We start from the raw sequence: 21,974 nt of genomic DNA, 5'->3' as shown, positions 1-21,974 counted from the left end.
ATCTGTATGCTGCAGTGTGACTGCAGTGAAATCTTGTCTGGACTGCTTTTAGACTTTGATCATTTACCAGAAACAGTCTGACTGTGCTGTGAACGGGCTGTGTAGGTGAGAGTACAGCAGTGTGGTGTAGGTGTGTATACAGTATGTGATGTGTGATTACTATGAAATGATAGGAAATGACTGATTAAAGGCTTTCTTTGTAACAAGTCATTTGAAAAGAATGGGCTGCATTGGACAAATATCTATCACTGAAAAACTTTTTTTCTTTAAATGTATTGCAACTGAGACAACCCACAAAATGCAAAATATCCTAAATGTATATGTTCTTATAAATGCTATCACACAAACAGCACTTTTGGAAATGAAGACTCAAGAGTGTTTCAATTTAGATCAACTTCTGTTTAATTATTCACAACCCCAAAAAGAGACAGAAAACAAAAAATGCTCTTTAACAATCCACAGTCATCATTATCTTCATATAATTCATCACCATCAGAAGAACAGATAAATCCATCTGAATGTTATTTCCCTCTGGATAATATTAATGCTAGACTATATTAGAACATCTCCCTTGTGCTTCTTCTAAAACACTGTAATACTATTATTACTGTCAGTCTTCTCTGGGACACTACAGTCCTCAGTACAAACCCACTAGAATCATCCATGTCTTAAGTTGGATATGTAAAGCTCGTCATGCTCAGAGAATTCAGTAACTTCATCTGAAGCTGATTCTCCTTGTTGTCTCTCTCTCTCTCTCAGACACAAACACACACACACACACACACACACACGCTGGTCTGTGTGGGCGTGGTGAATAAACGGTAAGACTGAACTAAAACACAGGTGATATAGAAGTAAGAAGATGTCAGCACCATACTGTTAGTAGTGCAATGACAGGACATCAACAGGCCTTCTTTCCTTGGCCTTTTTACTCTTCATGCACATCATGTCCTGTGAGCAGATAAATACCTGACTGAGGGGTCAACATGACACACAGCTTAGCATACAAGTACTCCACATGACTGACTGACAACAGGTCACACCTCGTGTGTCGAACTCAATCAGCATCAATCTGTTAGCTTGTGCCATCGTGTGGAGCTCTGTGGCAGCAGCAGTCAGTTCAGATGGAGCATGCACCATCACATGCATGATACCGTCATACAGTCTAATTAACCTGTCTGAGCTGCTGATAGATATCATGTTAGTTGTGTATTGTAGGTGAATAAAGAACCCCTTCATAAAGGCTTTATAAATTGTAACTAATGGCTTATTAATGGATAAAAATAAAAAAACGTACTAATGTTTATACCTCAGTTATGATACAGTAATGAGAACACATTTTGGGTTGGCAGGTTGCAAAACATCCCTTTGATCTATGTTTATCCTTCATTTGGTAATAATGTTGTTATAAATGCTGTTAATCCATTAAGAAATGTCCATGAGTATGTCACTTGCTAAGTAGCCATCAGGTCTTCAACTATAAATGTTGCCAAATAAGTTGTGGTTGTATGGTTTTTGGTCCAGATGGTCAGAGATCAGAGGACTGGTCTGGAGCTGCTGGGGAACGATAAACACCAGCTGTTAATAAGAACTTAGCAAACTTAAGTGAAGATTCATTGAGAACAGGTTTACCACACAAACTAGTTCTCACGTAAAGATTAGATGTTACTGAATATATTCACCCACTAACTGCAGGTATAACTGTTGCTTAGCTGTCAGACAAAAGTGACATTATCTTAACATACGAGTTGTTTTGATGGAAGAGTAAAGATTTAACAGGATATGGACGACACGTCTGACCTGACACTTGCTTACTCACTAATACAAAGTAATATTAGGGCTGCTTTCCACGATTATTGTGGCCAAAGAATTCCTGATACAGTGACAATATCTGCCTGCACTATGTGGCGCTCTCATCCCTTCTCTCTGCAGCAGTCGTAGCCACACACTGGCAGTAGCTAGCATTTATTCTTATCGGGAGAGCCCTGTGTAATATACCTCAAATTACAAAAATGTTGTGTTATACTATATTACCTAGCGAGGTAGGAATAATCACAAATATCCTATTCATTCTAAACCGCATGAATACTAACTATGAAGCATGCCTGCTTGTGTAAGTAACACAATCATTAAAAAGGAGTGACAGTGAAGTTTGATATGTCGTTGGGCCCTGCATGGTCAATTTTGGGAATTAGGAACCAGCCTGTGAGTTTAGAGTGACCGACTTCCTGTTTCACAGCTGACAGCTTTTGATTGGACAGTAACAGCAGTGTTTCCTCGCAACCAATTTACAAGCTAAGACATTTCTTAAGTTTTAATGATTTTATGAATGATTAGTTTGAGGAGCTGGTGCAACCCCATCTGGAGAATTGTTTATAAGTGCTGTTACGTATGAATTCTATCTTTCAAGGCTTCATAGATAAACTAAACTATGAAGCATTAGTCCATTATCTATCAACCATTCATAAAGCCTTTAGTTACTACTCATAATGCTTTATAAAGGGTGCCTTACTAGAATGTGGTACCCCTGACTTATACCAAAGGACTGCTGTTATGTTAGTGCTCTGTAGCTAGTCATGTAAGACAGCAACGACCATCCTTCTGTTCTTCTAACCTCTTGATTTGATTTCATCTTTTTTCCCATACTAGGAGAGGGTACTTCAGCCTGTCACAATTACACCCAATCACTTGCCCATGTATCACAGCCTTTATGCGCGGCCTGTACAACACATATGTTAAAGCAGTTAAGGTCTGTGTTTGTCATTGCAACCTGTGTATCAGTGATCCATGACACTTTCTGCTACATAAAAACTAATATAAACTGGCTGTAGGTCTTGGTTTCATCATGTTGCAGATCATTTTTCAGCAGATATGATAACGGCCAGGAATGCTGCTGAGATGTGTGGACGTGGTAGATCAACTTTGTAACACAGTCCGTTCAGCAAAACAATGGCAGGTTTTAAACATAAGAGAAGAAAATGAAAACAGACACATCTGTGTCTAAAAGGTCAATTAGTAGTATTCCACGGATTCTGGGTGATAACTAACAGCTGAGGACAGAAAACTCAAATTCAGGATAGAAATAATAATTTAGAAAAATGACAGATATTTCCTTTATCAATGGTGCCCACAGTTGTCTTCTTGGTGTTGAAGACATATAGATGTATAGGGCACGGTAACGGAACAGATGCCTTCATGAGATCACTGATTGGCTGCAAAGACACACTGCTGTGACAGGGCAGGGAATAACTTTTACTGAGGTTCAGGCACCACTCACAGCTCTATTAAAGAACCAAGCAGGTAAAAGGCCCTTCGGACGTAAGAAAGGAAGCAAATTATTCTCTTTAGAATTCTCTGGGAAACCATTTCTGACATGCAGTGTCATGGGGCAAAGATGAAAAGATGGGAAGAGCTGATAAAAGTTGTGTGTTGCTGCTCTGTAGTTGTGTATATGGCACACAGCCCCTCCCTTCAATCACACAAACACTAACTGCTTCAGTACAACTACCTTCTAACTTTATCACCTTGCTGCTTTTACATGTTTCAGACTAACTTAACGACAGATTCAATTATGACCTCACAATTCAGTACTCAATTTGAGCTCCCTTCAATGATTCCCTTACTTTGTATTGGGGAGTGTTAATAGCAGTACAGTATTTTAGAGGCTGGCACCAATTTGGATTCAATTTAATCACTTCAAGATTCAGTTCGGCTCCCTGATGAAAGGAGTATCATGATGTTTTGAAACACTGCATGTGACAATATTGGCACTTTAGTTTAAAGACAAACATCCTGACATTTTTACAGAACCCCCAGAATTCCCTCCAATTTGCCCACTGGACAGATGCTGTTTTGAACTGGGAGAATATTTTACTATATATCAGCTATAGAGTGCTCTGAGAGGAGATGTAAAGACTGAAGACTCGAGTATGATGAAATGTTACATTTCAAGGTAACAATTTCATGGGATATTCTAGTTTGGTAGTTCTTCAAAAGTGTAACACAAATTTAGAGCGCTGGTATCTCCTTCTCAACCAAACATGAATCATCCTTCATCAGTTACCTACTTTGCAATTTCTATTTGAATTGATTCAATTGACACAGAACTGATCGCCAACCTTTATATTTTCACTCAATTAAACTATACAGACCATATGTATTTTCGATGATAGTGCGAAGTTATAGAAATAAAACTATTATCTTCTGATAATCATTGTCAAGCATCAGTTCATGTTCAACGAACAGATGTGGAGTGGACGAGGAAGAGGGTGGTGGAGAGGAGGTGAGGACAGGGGAGTGCTGGTGGGGAGGATACAGACAAAGTGGGAACAAAAAAGTGGAACCATGTTTGGTTCTGTTGGGATTCAAACTGGTCTGAATGACAGAGACTCCAGCAGGTATCATTGTCTCAGGTCAAGGGTGATACTACAGGACTACAGTGTCCCTAACTCCCCCCAAATCACCATCAAACTATCTAGATTTCTTTGCTAACACCTCTAACCCACATTAAGACTTTTTTTACTTGCTTCAAGCACAAAACATCATACTTTATCAGTGGGGATTTGCATTTGTTGTAAAAACCTGCCTAGCTCTATGTATTTGCTGGAAATTGTCCAATTCATGCCAAGTCCCCCAAAACAAGCTCAACTCAAGCATTTCAAATGTGAATAGAATCTGAAAAACTCAAGCGCTGTTGACTAACAGGTGGGCCACCTTAACTTTAGCAACTCAAGCCAGCTATCTGAATGTTGTAGCAAACATCTGTCTTCCACAGCAGCAGGATCTGTAACACTTCACAAACATCTGGCAGTACTCCCTTCCTGCCTTTTTTGCTAGCGGTTTGTATTTTTTGTGGAATAAGCTACATACACAAAACTAAAATTGTGGTATATGCTAGCAGAGACTGCTAACTACTGAACTGAAAACTCCGTACAAGTCTAGTTGCCATCTTTATTTGGGTTAAGGAATGAAAACACGCTCTGGGGAAGGCATTCAAATTTGAATTCACTATACCTGGGAAAGAAAGGTTCGTTAAAGACCCTACCATGTCTTAAAGCTGCTCTAATCATTATTTTTAATTAGTGTATCAGATACCTATGTGTAAAACCAGTGACAGTGAAACATTTCCAAATGCTGCAGAGTCTTCTAAGAGCCTATTTTTACTCATTGTGTTGATTTACCAAACAAGTTCCTTAGTATTTTTAAAAATGTTTCTTGGGAGTGAAAACCATACCAGATTATGACTCCAAATTAATGCTATTGTTGCTCTGTGTCTGCTGGATGTGGAAATAAACAACTGTTTCGATCGGCATATCAGCTTTACACAGTCATACTCTGTCAATGTTGTTACAGTAGATCAAGCTATCTGCTGCCCCCAAGTGGCCAACGGGAAAAAAGTCAATTAGTTCAGCAGCTGTAAACTTTGGCTTGTATTCATTTTTGAATAAAACCGTGATTAACTTCTGTGACTTGCATGTAGGGAACTATGGAAAACACAGCATGTCTAGGAAAGTGCGGTTTAAAAAAAGCCTTTGGGTCATTTCCAAAACTGTTGCTGGGGCTGCTTCTGTATAGTTTCAGCACCAGGCCGACACAAGGCTTATTGAGAGACTTAACAACGGCTGCTAACATGTTTGTCTCCTGCTAATGATTAACGATCCTGAGAACAAAATACCACTATGAATAAACCAGTACAGAGAAAACAGATAAGATGCTTGGTTCATCAGTATTGTTTTACACAAGTGTTCACTGTGTCACCAAGCTTCTTTGCTTTGCCACTTTCTGGTTTGACTGGGCCTTTACAATGAAGGAAAGCACAGTTGCAGCTTACTTCCTGTGGTTAACTATAAAGGAAAAAACAAAGCACTGTCACAGGGTTCTTTGGTAAAGGAAACTAAAGGGTGACTGGTTTCTGGACTTACAGATGGTTCTTCTGCCCACTGTGCATAATGAAATCCACCTGCCACATTGATGTTTGGAGTCAGCAGGTTTCTGGAAAAGCTGATAGACCAGGCAGCTACAGCTGGAAATATGGTTCCCTGCAACTAAACTGAACTTATTATGAGAGCCACATTTTGTGACAGCCATCCACTTTTCCAATTTAATTATTAGATAGTTAATTAAACTAGCCCAGGACATAAACCTTCCACTATGCGTTGTTTTCTCAGTCATACTGTGCTCATGAATGGTAATGTGAATCAGACAGTCTGGTCAGACAGCCACTGGACACTGGTGTAGTGTTGCAAAGACAGGTTTTTTTCATGTATTTGTCATAGGGGGGAGTGCACTTGCGTGTTTATAAGGACTTTCTGATTGCCAAATAGCAACACACACATGTGAAATGGAGAAGGAGGAGGGAGGGAGTGATGGAGAGATGGGGGACAGTGAGTGTATGAAGATACAAGGTTTTTAACACTTAAACACAACGCAACAACCTGAGACTAGTGTGGGGGAGTTGGTGGGTTGTAGGGTGACAGAGAAAGGGAAAAGGAGAGAGGAGAGATACTGGGAGATCAACAGATTGATAATTAGAGAAAGAGAGAAATAGTGCAACAAAGATAAGTAAAGCAAGAGACCTCTTGAATCTGGGAGAATAGGAGGGAGGAAGAGGGAGTGTAGAAAAGGTAAAAAGACAAGAGGAGGAGAGGGAATAAGGGTAAGGAGGCTGGAGTTCAGGGAGGGAGGGAGAAGAAAAGGGTGAGAGCAAAGAAGGGAAGAATTGAGAAGAAGAATTGAGACAGAGGAGCAGTAGTGCTTTCAGGAGTATGGCTGTGGAACTCCATATCCTGGTCTGTACATCGGTCTCCCCGTTGGCGACTGAGAATTGGAATAGGAGGGCCCAGCTGGGTAGCTGTAGCCGCCATAGCTGTAGGAGGCCGGGTAGGGCGCAGGGCCGCTCTGGGGGTGGCTGGGGGTGTACTGGCCGAATGCTGAGCCTGGGTGTGGGGCAGGGAAGGAGGGCTGAGCTGGGTAAGGGCAGGCTGCTGAGGACGGAGGCCCAAAAGCAGGCCTGGGGCCGGAGAAGCTTCCTGCTGGAGTGAAAGGTGAGCCGGAACCTGGGTACGGAGGAAATTGTGATGGGGGGTTGTTGGGGCCAGAGCTTGCTGCTGCCGCAGGGGCAGGGTTTGGGGGGGTGACAGGGTATGGGCTGTAGGGGAGGCCAGATGAGCCCCCTGCAGCAGAGGAAGCCGGCTGCGAGGCGTTTTGGTAGCTGGAGGACTGAGGTTTGGAGTTCGGCTGCTGCTGATTTGTCGTTGTTATTGTTGTTGTCTGTTGGTTCCATGGTGAGGGCGTGGCAGCGGGGTCCTGGTTGATGCCTGCTGATGATGTCATGGCGGTGGGGTTGCACTCACTCCTCTGTCGCAGGATCTCCTGAAGTTTCTCTATCCGCACCCGTCTTTTGTGAGCGAGGGAGCGCAGGGAGAGGAAGCGGTCGAGGAAGGAGTCTAACGGCAAAGAGCCTTCCAGAAACTCATCAGCTAGAGCCTGCAGACAGACACACAAGGGGTTAAAGTGATGATTACTGTTGAGTAGAAAATATCTCCCTCCAAACAGAAGAATGACACTGTGTGTCTGACAGGCTGTTCACATCTAGTATCAAAATCCATCCTGAGTGATCAGATCACAAGTGGACAGCTCTGTGTAACCACATTATTTCAGTTATGTGTACGCACATGTGTCCTGGGACACAAAGATTAACAACAAATTCTAAATTCTAAATGCAATATTTGAAGTTGTTTGTTTCCTTGTAAAAAGTGTCTGTTTGTCGTAGCATCGCTGTACCAGCTTGTCTGCCTCTGTGTCTAAAGTGCGTCTCAAGCTTGGCTCACACTACAGGACTTTTGAAATCCGACTGTGAAATCTGGTTCCATCACAGACATAATGAGAATGTTCACAGATGTTCTTCTCTCTAATCTCAAACCTGCACACACTACAGGACTTAAAAATAATGGCACATCACACACTGCAGGATATTGTCAAGATTATTGTGCCAGAGGGAGCTAAAAGTAAACGGACAGAGACAACTGGTGCAGTAACGTTAATACTTTGCAGTGAGAAATGACAGAGCAAAAGAAATGGGTCTGGATGATCAAATTGTCGGGGAGACGTGGTCATCTGTCTATTCTTCAGTGAGAACAAAAGGTGAGACTTTAACTGTCAGTTTTATTATCTGTCAAGGGTAGTATGCTAGCTAGCGTTAGCCTCAAGAGCTAGGGTTGTTTTTAACATGCTTGGCAACACCATCAGCTGCTCCGAGATATCTCTCTTATTGGCTGGTGTGAAAGTACTGATGTGATTACAATAGCTGTCGTCCGGATTTTGAATCCTAAACATCAAACAGGTTTGATATTTATTGACCCCTGATGAGTCTGGAGCGGTTTGGGAGGTTAAAGAAAGGATCTATAGACCCCTCACATTAACGGATAATCTGGGATGACCTTCGGGATAGACGAGGTTCCCACACCAGATTTCTCCTCCGATTGTCAGCAGTGACTAATCGGGGTTAAAACTGCCTGATACTCCTACGTCGTAACTTTTGTAATTGTGTAAAAAACGTCTTCTCTGTTTGTTCCACTGATTTACATGTGTCACTGTTTGTAAAGAATTCTAAGCAATGCTGCAGGTCTACAAACCTGTGATAGGACAAGCCCAGAACCTGCAGCCATGGGGCCAGTCTCACACCATCATACTGGTAGACTACTTTGTAACATCAATGCTGTATTTCTTCTGTTTACCTCGTAATCAACATGATGAAGATAAAACAATTGTTGCCCTGATAACTTCTCAGAGTGGTAAAATCCTCTCTGTGAGTGTTACGCATGGGTGACCAATTAAAGCAGCACTGTGTTGGCAAACCTTTAAGGTCATTCTGAAAAGTTGACTTTTGAGTGTCATTCTCACCTCATCAAATACCGACATACTGTATGTGAAAAGTTCAAAAAGTAGCATAGCAGTGATTGCACTACTACTTGTATATTCTTTGTGTTCTTATTGCCTGTGTTGTTGCTCTGAGCGTTCATTTATAGGGGAAGTGCACAATGGAGTATAAAACTAACTTCCCCGTTGAGACAATTAAATATATCTATATAGTGATTGTGGACTAAAACCTTCTTTTGTAACTTTTCAAAATTCCTGTCTCTAATGTCAAATGTATCAAATAGCAAAAAAAGGCCTGCTTTAAGTAGCTGAGGCCAGGAAATGTTTCAGACCTTAAATTGGGCTCATGAGACTGGGAGCCTCTGATATACCATGATAACCACAACATGACCATACATGTGAATCTGCAAAAAAATTATACTGTATATCGTGACGTAGTCTCCAGCGACCCTTCAGAAGAGTGACTGAAGAGGAAAATGACCCTTGAAAAGATAAAGTCATTTATACAAGGCAGTAATACTACAACATAAAAAGAGCTTTCAGACAGGAAGAGTTTTATAGAAAGCAGAGCTTAAACAGTTTTACAACAGTGTGTCCTAAGATTTTTTAAAATGGGCCTCTTTTAATTTAACATTGTAAAATTATAACAGAACATTTAAGCCAAGTATGAAAATACAATGTGTGTGTGTGTGTATGTGTGTGTGTGTGTTGAGTTCTGACCTCTGACTCTGCCTCCGTTTTGCTGCCCTCTGTCTGTAGTCTGGAGAACATTGCCTCTGGAGACACCTGACCCTCCATCCCATCTGAGGAGAGAGAGAGAGAGAGAGAGAGAGAGAGAGAGAGAGAAAGAGAGAGAGAGAGAGAGAGACTTTGACTTTTAACCAACTTTATTAAAACATGTCTATGTACTCATCACAGCACTATACAGGACACTGTACACCCCCCCCTACACACACCCCCCGCATGCACGCACACAAGATAAAATCCTCCCGTTACAGAACCCCCTCATAAACAAATGACCAGGTCAGTCTCCCTCAAGCTACAAACAGCCCTGTCTACACACTACATCTTCTGAAACACATCAGGGTCATTAACAAAAGAATAATACTCAAACTCTGCCAGAAGACGAGCAGAGACCAGCCCCCTAAACAGTAACTCAGGGTCCACCAGCCCTAAACCCTGCACCCCGCCTCGTGAGTCAAGTAGCCAGTTTAACCTGGCCAAACAGAAGAATTTTGTTAGGAGATCTCTGTGCTTGGTCCGAGCAGAAAACAAGCCCCCCAGAGAACACCACTCCCATCCTCCCACAGACAGCAGAGAGTAGAGACAGTAAAGACAGCAAACAGTGACATTCAACAAACACATGATGTACAGACTCAGGCACGTTACAGAACACACAGCCCTCCACTGCAGGTCCCCTGACCTCTTAGGCAGAGGAAGCTTATACAGCACCCTCCACCTAAACCCTGCCATCATCTGTTCGTCAAGGTAGTGCTGCCACTGAGTTCCCTGCGTAAGTTTTATGGGAATTAATTATTCCTAGATTTATTTCAGTTGCTGTTGCACTACTGTTTTAAATGGTTCCATTGAAAAAGCGGCTACACTTTAACAGTTTCTGAGGGAATTGTTATTTCTTGCTAGATTTCTTTATTTTTTTTTTTCCGGTTATGGCTGACTGTCAAAATAGATAATAAAAGAATGTTGTATGACAATCATTCTCTGCAAGGTTTTACCTGAGCCAGACCATACAACAATGATATTAATCATATCACATCCATACAGGGTTAGTAGTATATACAGCTAGGGGTGTCACAATCTTGATTGTGAGTCGGATATCGATCGAAATGACATCATGATCTCGACCTTCGAAATCAAAGGTGGAATTGAGGATTTAGCCACGCTCCCAGTATGAAGTCCAGCAGGCGTGCCAAGAAGTAAAAAAACACACACAATAACATCAAGTTCACATGGGAAGATGTCAGAGGAGACAATCTGCGCTTCTTGGACTGTGCAGTACACGGGCTGACACTGTGCCCACAAAGACAGAGAGGAAGGAGAAGGAACAGAAGCACATCAGGGGAGCACTTAAAACCTGTGGTGACCCAAACTGGACTTTGTCAAAACCTCTAAAAGATCCAGAGCAGACGGAGAGGAGACAAGTCACCCAGGCATAAACAGAGTAATGGAGTTTATGCTGTTCAATGCAAAGACACACAGTGGGATCGGTAATCAGTATCGGCTGATACCCATAGCCCAGGAAGGAAAAAATGGTATCAGAACCTCTCTAGTCATTGTACAGTACTGTGACATTACTGTAGGGTTACAGTTACAACAAAGCGCACTTATGGCCACACCCATCTGTGATGCTAGCTGCTACTAATGAGTATTTCGTATTCAGATCATCTAGGAAATAGCTTTACATTACTACATTAATCTTCTCTGCTGTGACTTCAAACAATGGCACATGTCCATCACAAGTTATCAGAGCTCAAAGTGATGTCTTCAAATTTAATTACAGCTCCATGGCAATATTGGATAATCTATCAAATTGATGAACCTGTTATTGTTATATTTAATTTGCCAAGTTAACCAAAAACAGAGCTTCCTGTCCATCCATGAACAATGTAAGTAACCGTATTACAGTAAATATACAATATCATGATAAAGAATTACATATGAGAGAATTTAGCCATAAAGCTCCACAAAAACATTTCCCTCCTACTTTTGTCACACAGTTGAGTGTCTGTGATCAGTTCAGAGTGTCTGTGATCAGTTCAGAGTGTCTGTGAGAGGACTGAATGCTGTAGGAGGCTTCTGACAGCAGAGATAACAGCTAAAGCAGTTGGAGACATAGAAACATGGAATGTCATGCACAAATTAGTAATTACAATATAATGTTAGATAGCTAGCTATTCAGCTTCACATTTTGTGCTGGTTATAAAGACAAGGACCATAATACATTAAAACAACAGAGAGTTCTCATAACCCTCATTTTGAAGTGTGCCTCTGTAAAACCTCTGTTTGGAGCGCCATGCAGCCCGGACACTTCTCACTTTTAACACTTACCCCTCTATCCCAACAAGAATCGGGGGCGTGAACGCCCTAAAACGAGGGTTTGGCCTAAGTGGTTGGGGCAAGGGGTAAAATGGGATTGGGCTTTTCCAGTCTTTCTGGCATTGTTAGAAAAACTTGTAAACACTTAATTACTTTTCTTGACATTTCCAAGGTGCGCTCCAAGCTGCTTGACAGTCTGACACAATCACAGCTCGAGTCACTGTTGGAAAGTGTTAGAAGTCTCCATCCCTTACCCTTTGTTCTTCCCACAGTCCTACCTCTTAGGGAGCAGTGTCGTCTGTAGGTTTCTCTCACAGCCTCTAGCTGAGAATATCTCTCCACCAGCACCTCCTTCTGTGACTCCAGACGAGGCTTCATGTCCAGGTTTTGCTCAGCCAGGCTGCGATTTGATGCCAGTGCCATCTCCCTCTCCAGCTGAATGTTCTGGATCTGAAAGGGGAAAAGACAGACATCTGACTATGGCACCACGGCTTTACATTTTAGAGAATGTTTGGATGACACTAAATGCTGAAGTTAGTGAAATTAGTATTTTATTTTTTGCAGTGCAGAAATCGTTCTGTGGGGTGTAGGGCTTCCTATCACCACAAAATGTAAAGTGCTGAAAGCTGGAATCTGGTGAGATTCATCATCTTGTTTACATGTTCTCTGATCAGATAGCTCCTGATTTAAATCAGAATTCTCTACCTGCACAATGTAGTGTAACGTCTATTTACTTCCTGTCAACTCTACAGTAATGTTACATTTACCTCCAACTCTAGTGACAATGCTTTTTTTCCTAGGTACTTTCACAGTTACCTTTGTACATATTGTAAATAATATTTACTGTTTGTTTTAGTATAAAGTGTTTCTGATCATTCTGATAATCACCTCAGTGTCTCAGATAACATTTTGTGATGTTAACATAACATTAAGTTGCTATAGCCCATTTTTACTCTCGGTGCTTGCAAGAGCTACCAAAAACTGAAGTGACTCATGTGCGCTGTCTGGAAAAGGCAGCCAGCAAAGCTCCAACCACATGGCTTATAAACCTGATGGTGCTTTTCTTTATTTTAGCAGCCAGTTGGGCTAGCTGACTGGCTAGCCCTAACCCGCTAACCTTGCTAGTAAGGTGATTAACAAAAATGCTTAAAACACCACAAAAAAGAAACAGTATATGCTGTTGCACAGTGACCGGGGAAGTTAACAGATGTGCAGTTTGTAAAATGGAGCAATGTCGCACTAAATTGTGAATGTAGAGAATTCTGCTCTTGTACACTTCCTGTTGCTATTTAATATAAAATGGCTTCTTTTCAATGAAAAAGAAGGGTTTGTAGAAAACTATATTTCTCAAAGTAAGGTACAGGAACAATGTATTTCTAGCGTGTTTAGTACTGGTAACAAACCTTGGGTATCATATTGATACTAGTATCAACAGATTTCAAATGACACCCAGTCCTAGTGGGTGGAGGGCATGGTGAAGCACTTCTGAACCACTGGAGAGTGATTTCACATCAGAAATTGTTTTTAGAAAAGATTCAAAAGGTGCTTCCAACCTCATTTCAGTGTACAGTATTAGCCCAATCAACAGGGGTAAGCTTTTCTACAGCTCTGTTCAACATCGAATTACGTATGCTGACTTCAACTATATGTTAGAGTGATGATTTCTGGTCACTCATACGTACAGTAGGTGTCTTGTTACATAAATGTTCCTCACAGCTTCATTCAGACATGACAGGATACAGACACAGTGATAATGCTTGTTGACATTTGGCCCCCAGTGTACAGAGGGAGCGGTGTCACAGCAGTGGTGAGTTAGGAAGTAATAGCATGAAGACTGAGGAGTGTTCTCAGTACTCTCACAGACTGTATCACTGATGGACTTTAAATCTTGTTTTGCCATGGAGGCCTAAAAGTCCAACTGAAACTAAATAGAAGTAAGAAAATTGATCACAGATGGTGGATGCTATAAAATACATATCTGCCCTGTAAATCACAACTCACTTTGCCTGTGTTCTTCGAGAAAGGATCGGAATCACTACCCTTAGTGATTCCGATCCTTTCTCAAAGAAGAACACAGTATATTTCTTGGTTTCATGATGGTGCCACATCATTTTATATTCGCTTGAATATTTGTCTCTGTAGTAGAGCCCGACCGATAAAGGATTTTTAAGGCCGATACCGATACAAATATTTGGTGATTTAAAAATCCGATATTCCGATATATCGGCCGATATATATATATATATAGAAAAAAATAAATCCAGAAACGCGTAACAAAACATAAACAAATTTCTGTAACATTAGTTATTTGTAGTTATTTATGAGTCCTCACTGAAATAATATGATAATGCAGTTTAAAAATAAACTTGTTTGTTTTATTGTCACAACAGAACAGAGGAACATCATCATCAAATTACTTGCTAAGTCAGTTTCACTCTCTCCTTACACGTAACAGCAGCAAAACTGGACATGGTCGTCACAAATATTGTCATGCTTATTTGAGTTAAGAGAACTGATGGGGATGTTCTTTTAATTGTTATTCAAGCATGGAACGCCAACACTCATAACGCCAACACTCATAACATAGTTGAAGGGTGTTTCGTCCGTTTTTATTTTATTTTTTAAATATTCATTTATCGGCCATTATAAATGCCGATACCGATAGTTTGGAAAATGCCTAATATCGGCCGATAATATCGGCCAGCCGATATATCGGTCGGGCTCTACTCTGTAGATGGAGACCTGAATTCAAGACAGCCAATCAAATCTTGAATAAAGCAGTAATATCAGCATCCTATCATAGGTAGAGCAGACGGACACGCTGAGCAAGACTGCAGCTGCACAAGAGCGAGACTCTGAACCTTGGAAATGGCAATGAGCATTTTTCACAATTTTTGGACATTTTATGGACTAGACATCTAATTGTCATAATAATCTAACTGATAACAAAAATACATTTCTCCCCTGTTGTGACTTGCAACGACTCTAGTCCTTGGTCAGACCAACATGTTAAATTCACATCCCTTTTATGTATTGAGGTGCATGTTCTGAACATCCACACTAGAAGACAGAGTGAATATCCAGTCATCATAGAGAGGGGGAGAAGTGATATTGTTTAAATATGGAGATAACGGTGCACATTTTCAGGCATTCACTTCTGGAAGACATTCATAGTGTTGCACTCTGTTGTTCACATGAAAACAGACAGAAATAGTTGTATGAACAATCAAAAAAGAAAGCTGAGAGAGAAGTTAGAGCCCTGGCTCCTTTTTCACCTCCACAGAGCTGACCAATCTGAAGCTATTCAACAATAGAGATGCTGATAGAGAGTACTGTCTTCTTTATAATGCTCTGTATGTCTGTAGCCAGTCCTCTACTGGCTTACTGTAATGTCCAGTAATAATATCAGCCAGCTGTTAATGAGCTACTGTGGGCTGTTATGACTGTTTCCACAGCTGTGGACTATCAGTCACAACCTGTAGTCACTCACCTCTCCTGTTCTTGCTAACCCTAACTGATCAATGACTTTACAACTAAATTTTTTTGTACTTTATATCTGATTCAGTCCTAAACATAGAGCACCTGGTAATCTTTTTAAATTGGCTTCTACTGACTCTGACTCTGATGAAGACACAGTAGCTTTGAAACGTAAGCTTGTTTGCACAATTACTGTAAACCTTCTATTTCTACTTGGATAATTTATTAATTGTTTACACAAAACAATACTAGTTGCACTTTCAGTGTTTTGGACATAAGTAGCATAAGTAGTTTAAATTACTTTGAGCAATGCGTTGTGATCACCAGTGCAAGCAGTGGAAAGTGTGGAGAACTATGTATTTTGATACTAAAGAGTGACAACAAACTGAGCTTAGATGTGGACACTGAGGCCATTTGCAAGAAAGGAAAACAAAAACTATTTTCTGTGGAAGTTAAATATTTTTAAAGATTGAGAACAATCAATCAGTGCTGTCCTTCACACTGATTTGTGGTGGGGGAATTTACATGTGCAAAACAGGAATCAACGAGGCAAAGTCAAAGTTGCAAGTAAAATCAGTGGTGAGCAGCAGCTTTCTTTCACGTTTTTAGTGTGTAAATTAGATGGGAAGCTAAAACCATTAAAACCATTAAACCTGCATGTTGAAGTAAACATGTATATAACGCTGTGATCCTACCATCTCACTGAAGTTACATAGAGCAGAAACAAGTGACAGAGACACCATTCACCCTGTTACAAGACACTGTACCATCAATATGATTCTGAAGCTGATATCTGAAGGTAAAGAAAATGACATAATGTTGCTTTTAGTATATTAATAAGCCTTGAACTGACCATCAACCAGACAAAGCTCCTGGACCAACTGGTGGTACTCCCTGTGAATCCTCATCTTTCTGAGGTTCTCATTTATCCACACAGATCTGTTTCCCTGTGTCCAGTGTACTGTTTTGGCACTGTCTCTCACCGTCAATCAGAGCCAAATCAAGTGCCCTCCACCTGTATATTCTTATATGTATTTGTATTCACCTGGCAGCTATTTATCGATTAAATAGGATGTTAACAACTTCTAGTAAGCCAAAATTAAAAGGCACAGATCTGGGATTCATGCTGCCTCACTCCCTAATTATTATTAGTTTAAACAGTTTTCAGAAAATTCTTTTTAGAAGCTTAGCTGATTAATGTGAAAAGTATCAACAGGATCATTTACAAGTATTTTTATTATTCATTTAATTATATATGATTATATAGTCGCAGTCAAAAGTTTACATCCGCTTTTAAAGAACATGTATATCATGGCAGACTGCAATTAGTTCTGATTGGTTTACCTGCAAAACAAAAACAAACACCCTGTACAGTGAGTTTACACATAATGATCTAAAGATATAAATAATGCAACATATATAACAGGTCTGTGCATCGCTTATAAGACAATCCGATACACATATCCTCATATCATATATGATCCTATATGATTCAGGGACAATACATTTTTATTATAGGACAATTTGGTATGATTAGCAGTTAACAGCTACGCTTCAGTCACCCAATTAATGACTGTAGGAGCCATGAATGAATTAGTAGGGGTTTTCTATTAGTAATAAGGTGAAGGGATATTGTTTTCTTTTGGTGTTGTTTGTTTTGGTTATGATATTTTATTATGTGGTCATATTGAGTAGGGGGATAGCGGGTCACATGATGTGGGCGGGGATATTAGTTTATATAGGCACCTGTTCATTTTTCATTGTCAGAGAGAGAGAGAGAGAGAGGGTGAGCTGGGTCGCTGTATTTTTTGTTGACCGCTATTTTTCTTTGATCACTGTGATTACTTTGATTATGAGTTTATGCACTTTATCATGAGTTGATCATTGTTTTTCTTTTGTTAATACAAGGTTAAACTTATTTTCGAAATCTCAGTGACTTCTTTTGTGAAACGCGTCAGACAATCAGGCCCAACCTCAGTCTCTCAGCGACTCCTTTGTTCGTTGAAGTTGCTACAATGACTTTAGAATTGGCCCATTCATAGTACATTTATATCAATACACATCGATATACTTGCATCTCAATGTTAAAAAACGATTCCTGATTCATATCTGTGAATATTTACACCCCTAATATACAGTCGTGGTCAAAAGCTTACATCAACTTGTAAAGAACAGTATATCATGGCAGTCTTCAGTTCCAATGATTTCTACAGCTCTCATTTTTCTGTGCTGAAATTGTTTTTTAACATTGGGATGCAAGTATATCGATGTGTACCATTGATATAAATGTACTATGCATGGGACAATGGCCCCATTCTAAAGTCATTAATCGAGTGACTGAAGCTTGGCTGTTAAAGGGGAACTACCGTTTCTTACAACCTGGAACTTATTTCTAGCATAAAATATGATCATGTACTCACCCAGATAACTTTGGTGTCATTTGGAGTTGTTCAGACGAAATTAGATCCAGCGTAGCGCCGCTATATCCATATAATGCGAGTGATCCGGGCACCGAAGCACAGCCTCTATATAACGCATTATCTGCAACGAAACTAGTTCATTTCACCAACATTTTGTCATGATATGCTAGTGCTATTCCCCTCTGAGTCCGAGCTCGTCTGTTATCAACATCCGGGGTCAAACTAGCAGTAGCAGCTACAGGTAAACAAGCTGGCTGTCGCGGGTGCGCGCGCAGCTCAGAGACGACATCTTCCAGGTCAGAGGTAGTAGGTCAACCTACAGACCCCGGATGTTGACAACAGACGAGCTCGGACTCAGAGGGGAATAGCACTAGCGTATCATAACAAAATATTGGTGAAATGAACTAGTTTCGTGGCTCATAGAGGCTGCACTTCAGTGCCCGAACACTCGCATTATATGGATATGCGCGGCGCTCCACTGGATCTAATTTCGTTCGAACAACGCCAAATGACACCAAAGTTATCTGGGTGAGTAAAGCATCATATTTTATGCTAGAAATAAGGTCCAGGTTGTAAAAAACGGTAGTTCCCCTTTAACTGCTAACTATTCTGCACAGCGTTGCCAAATCTTGTTCAAGGTTAAAGTTCAGAGCGTGACTCTCAAATTATTTTACCATAGCTACGTTAGCAGACCGCCTCAATTGCTATTGGATCCAGGCTTGCGAGGGATAAACAAAAACAACATGTAAGACAATGCTGACATGGTTCATAGTGCACGATTAAGACTAAAGTTCGGAAAACATTTGGTTTTAAAAAGAAAGAAGGAAAACTGGACCAAAGTCTGGTCGTTTGTGAGGTCTGTAGAGTAGTGGTTGATAAAAGACCAGGGAAACCCAAGTACTACCACTTTTATAGAAATGGCTTATTTTAATTTATAATGGAAAATGATTACATGAAACAAATATTAAAAACTATATTAGATTGCAGTAATGCATGTAATGCATTGTATCACATCCTATCGAATTGAATCGTACCGAATAATACTAAATCGCCCTATAATAAAAATGTACTGTCACTGAATCGTATAGGATCTGCTGTATCTAGATGTGTATCGGATTGTCTTATAAGGGATGCACACAAACCTGTTATATATGTTGCGTTATTCATATCTTTATATCATTATGTGTAAACTCATTGTACATTGTTTTTGTTTTGCAGGACCAGAATTAAATGCAGTCTTTGTATAATGGAACTGTAGTGTTTCAACAGATACTGACCCTGAACCAGGTTCTTCACTGTGAGAGATCAGTAACTCTTTAGTTAGTGCTTTTCCAAACACAAGCTTGTATTCACATCACAGCTGGTGCTTGTTCAGCCGATTACTTGAATGCAAATTTGCCTGCTCGGTGAAAGCAGCAGCTTTTTCCAGTTGCATGCTTTGATGCAAATCAAATGAAAGTGAAATAAAGTTCAGCCGACCTCTTGGTTCAGCAGCAAAATACACAACCACCAAAATCTGAGGCTCACCCAACCAAACACCCTGTAAGGTTTAAAGACTTTAAAGTCAAATCCATAGCTTCTCACAAAACACTTTCATCTAAGCAGAGAGCTTCTCTGGAAAAAATCGAGCCCAAGTGGAAAGTGAAGCATCATTTTTACCTCGTCAGACTCCAGAGCCATAGAATCCACCCTCTCTGGGTTGTCCAGGAGCTCCTGTAGCTCTGATTGGCTCAGGTCCTGGAGCTTCTCCATTTGATTTGCCAGGATGGCTGTCCGTCATAAAGGAACCAGGAAGAAGAGTTAAAAACAATGTTTGGAAACAGAAAGTGGACAGTCAGCGGCCTAACTAGGGTATTTATAATGTTACTAGCTTTAAGAAGATAATTATTAGTCACCGACTGATCAAGCCATTGTCAACAACTCAAGACAAAACAAGCCATGTCATCTGGAGCCACTCTCTTTCCAAATAAAAACTACCATGTCCGTAGTACAGTATATGACTAATGTGGCCATTTTTAATCAGAATAAGTGAAAGTAACACATTAAAAATGTAATGTTTTGTGTACAGCTGGCTAATAGCTAGCTAGCATATTAAAGCCAAATTATGGATGTAAGTAACTGTAGGCCACAAAACAGAACGAGCTGTTCAGACGAACACTAATGCCAGTGGAGCAAGTAAGCAGGTGGAAATAAACTGGTACTTACACGATGCTAGCAAACCAAATTCAGCTCGACACTGACTGGCGGTGACATCCAACACCACCTATTTATTTCAACTGACAGGTGACGTGACACGTCCTCAGGATCTCCGACCTGCCCTGACGGAATCCAGCTGAACGAAAAGCTGCCGAGTTGCTTTCGACGCACTTTGGCCGGCAAGCTAGCTAGCTATTAGGCTGGCATCCAATCTCACCTGACGGTTCCGCGTTGAGCAATCCGATGACAACAACAGTCAGTATGATCGCAATGTCAGGCACTTAGCCACCGTCAACTTCGAGGGAAGCCCAACGATTTGGCGATCAAACACGGAGCGCTAAAAGACTATACTCGGTCCTGACGATCCGCCTTGAACGTCTTAGTATTCCTATAATGCTTACTTTAATAAAAAGACGACTGCAGCCGACAAAATATGTTGCAGAATGACAATTTTTTTAATAAAAATAGGAAAGTTTCACTCCACACTGACAGTAACCGCCGCCATTTTAGGAACTGTCCACGTTCCGTGGTTTGCGGGGGGTGATCAGGTCGAACTAAAATGTTTTCAAACGGCACCAGCAAACTGTAACGAATCCCCGACGTAGAATCATAAACGTTTTTGCAGAGTAATGTGTTTGCCGCCATATTTAGGCGTAATGATTTTTACTGGGCAAATTTCCATGTGTTGCCCCCTATATCGCAGGGTAATGGTTGGGTCCTGTGCTCAGCTGATATAAGGGGAACCCCTATGTGACGGGAATGTTCCATCCACTGCTGCCAGTGTTCCTCCAACACTTCTGTCACTGGCAAAATATCTGTCTCCATCCTCTGCTGGAGGAGCCGAACCCCGCTGCTTTCTGTTTCTTTAGAAATGACGACCGCAGAGTCACAACTGACGAAATGAATGGATTTCCTGTCTGCATAGAGAGTAGGTACAAATAGAATAAAAACATGGACAGGTTTATCCATTAGCTCAGTGTGTGCAGAAAGATGAATTGATTCTAATTTCGACATTTAGCATTTTGGAAAGAATCCACCCTGCATGAATAATTAAAGCAGCTTTTGTTAATAAAATCAGGTATAGTATTATGTTGAGCTTGTAGCAGCAGCAGTATTCGGGTTTAGGTAATTACTATTATTATTTATATTATAATGAGATGTCTGTACAGAGCCCAGAGGATACTCAAAGACAACACCCACCTGCCATACCACCAGACTGAGGAGCAGCTTCCCTCAGGCTGTGAGACTTATTCATTTTCCACACACTGTATAAAATAAATGAAAATAAATGGACTTGAACTAAAACTTTGTTCTACAACTGTGGTGTTGTAAAATTACCATTAAACGAACCTTTAACCTTCATTAGAACTTGTGATATACTCATAAAGTTTTTGAGGTTTTAAACAAGAATTATAATTCTGGTAGAAAGACAGAAAAAGTTATCAGACGTCAGCAGAAGTTTATCAGTGTCCGTTGAGACTTTGAGCAACATTCACATTGATCAGTACAAATGTGGATGTTTTCACATGCAAGTCTTCAGTCAATAAAACTGTATGCTAATAGATTTTTTCATTTACATTTAAGGAAATCTTGTTTGCAGGCAGGCATTACAAACAAGAATCACAACAATGTATATTAGGAATATAATAACTGAAATATATAAATCTATATAAAAACTAGCGCAGCGCTCAGTGGAGTGCATTCCTCCACCAAGGCTCCAAAATCCCCTTTAATTCAATCAAGCCTAATCAAATATCAAATAAAATATATTTAAAATATATATATAAAAAAAATATTTAAATTTAAATTAAAGAGAGTGAGAAAAATTCCCGGATCCATGCCATTATCTGAATCCTCATCAAAAGTTAACAGGGTCTACTCTGGGCCGAGACCCATGGACGTTTTTATGTAATCCTGCTGACAAACCAGCCAACCAACAAACAGACACAG

The 21,974-nt window shown here is 40.5% G+C and overlaps 1 protein-coding gene across 2 annotated transcripts; it reads right to left on the bottom strand.

Annotated features, from left to right (window-relative positions):
- Positions 1 to 384: 384 nt before the first annotated feature.
- On the bottom strand, positions 385 to 20,520 carry vps37c (VPS37C subunit of ESCRT-I). 2 transcript variants are annotated; one of them, XM_084377455.1, is made up of 5 exons: positions 20,034 to 20,520; positions 19,488 to 19,597; positions 12,210 to 12,381; positions 9,598 to 9,680; positions 385 to 7,485 (listed from the first exon to the last, which is right to left on the bottom strand). In XM_084377455.1, the coding sequence occupies exons 2-5, from the start codon at positions 19,578 to 19,580 to the stop codon at positions 6,757 to 6,759; spliced, it is 1,077 nt and encodes a 358-aa protein (XP_084233581.1). In that variant the 5' UTR covers positions 19,581 to 19,597; positions 20,034 to 20,520; the 3' UTR covers positions 385 to 6,756. The 2 variants fall into 2 exon arrangements, with proteins under 2 accessions (XP_084233581.1, XP_084233582.1); XM_084377456.1 differs by having other exon boundaries at positions 20,242 to 20,520.
- Positions 20,521 to 21,974: the final 1,454 nt, after the last annotated feature.

Source organism: Pagrus pagrus (assembly GCF_965226575.1).
Source record: "Pagrus pagrus genome assembly, chromosome: 2".
Taxonomy (NCBI): Eukaryota; Metazoa; Chordata; class Actinopteri; order Spariformes; family Sparidae; genus Pagrus; species Pagrus pagrus.
This window is presented reverse-complemented; position numbering and strand designations above follow the sequence as displayed.

What these genes read in the sequence shown, in the direction of transcription:
- vps37c (XM_084377455.1), bottom strand. Translation starts at nt 19,580, where the DNA reads ATGGAGAAGCTCCAGGACCTGAGCCAATCAGAGCTACAGGAGCTCCTG. An exon ending in TGGCTCTGGAGTCTGACGAG is followed by an intron (nt 12,382 to 19,487) that starts GTAAAAATGATG and finishes TTCCCCTTTCAG; the next exon opens with ATCCAGAACATTCAGCTGGA. An exon ending in AAACGGAGGCAGAGTCAGAG is followed by an intron (nt 7,486 to 9,597) that starts GTCAGAACTCAA and finishes GTCTGTCTGCAG; the next exon opens with GCTCTAGCTGATGAGTTTCT.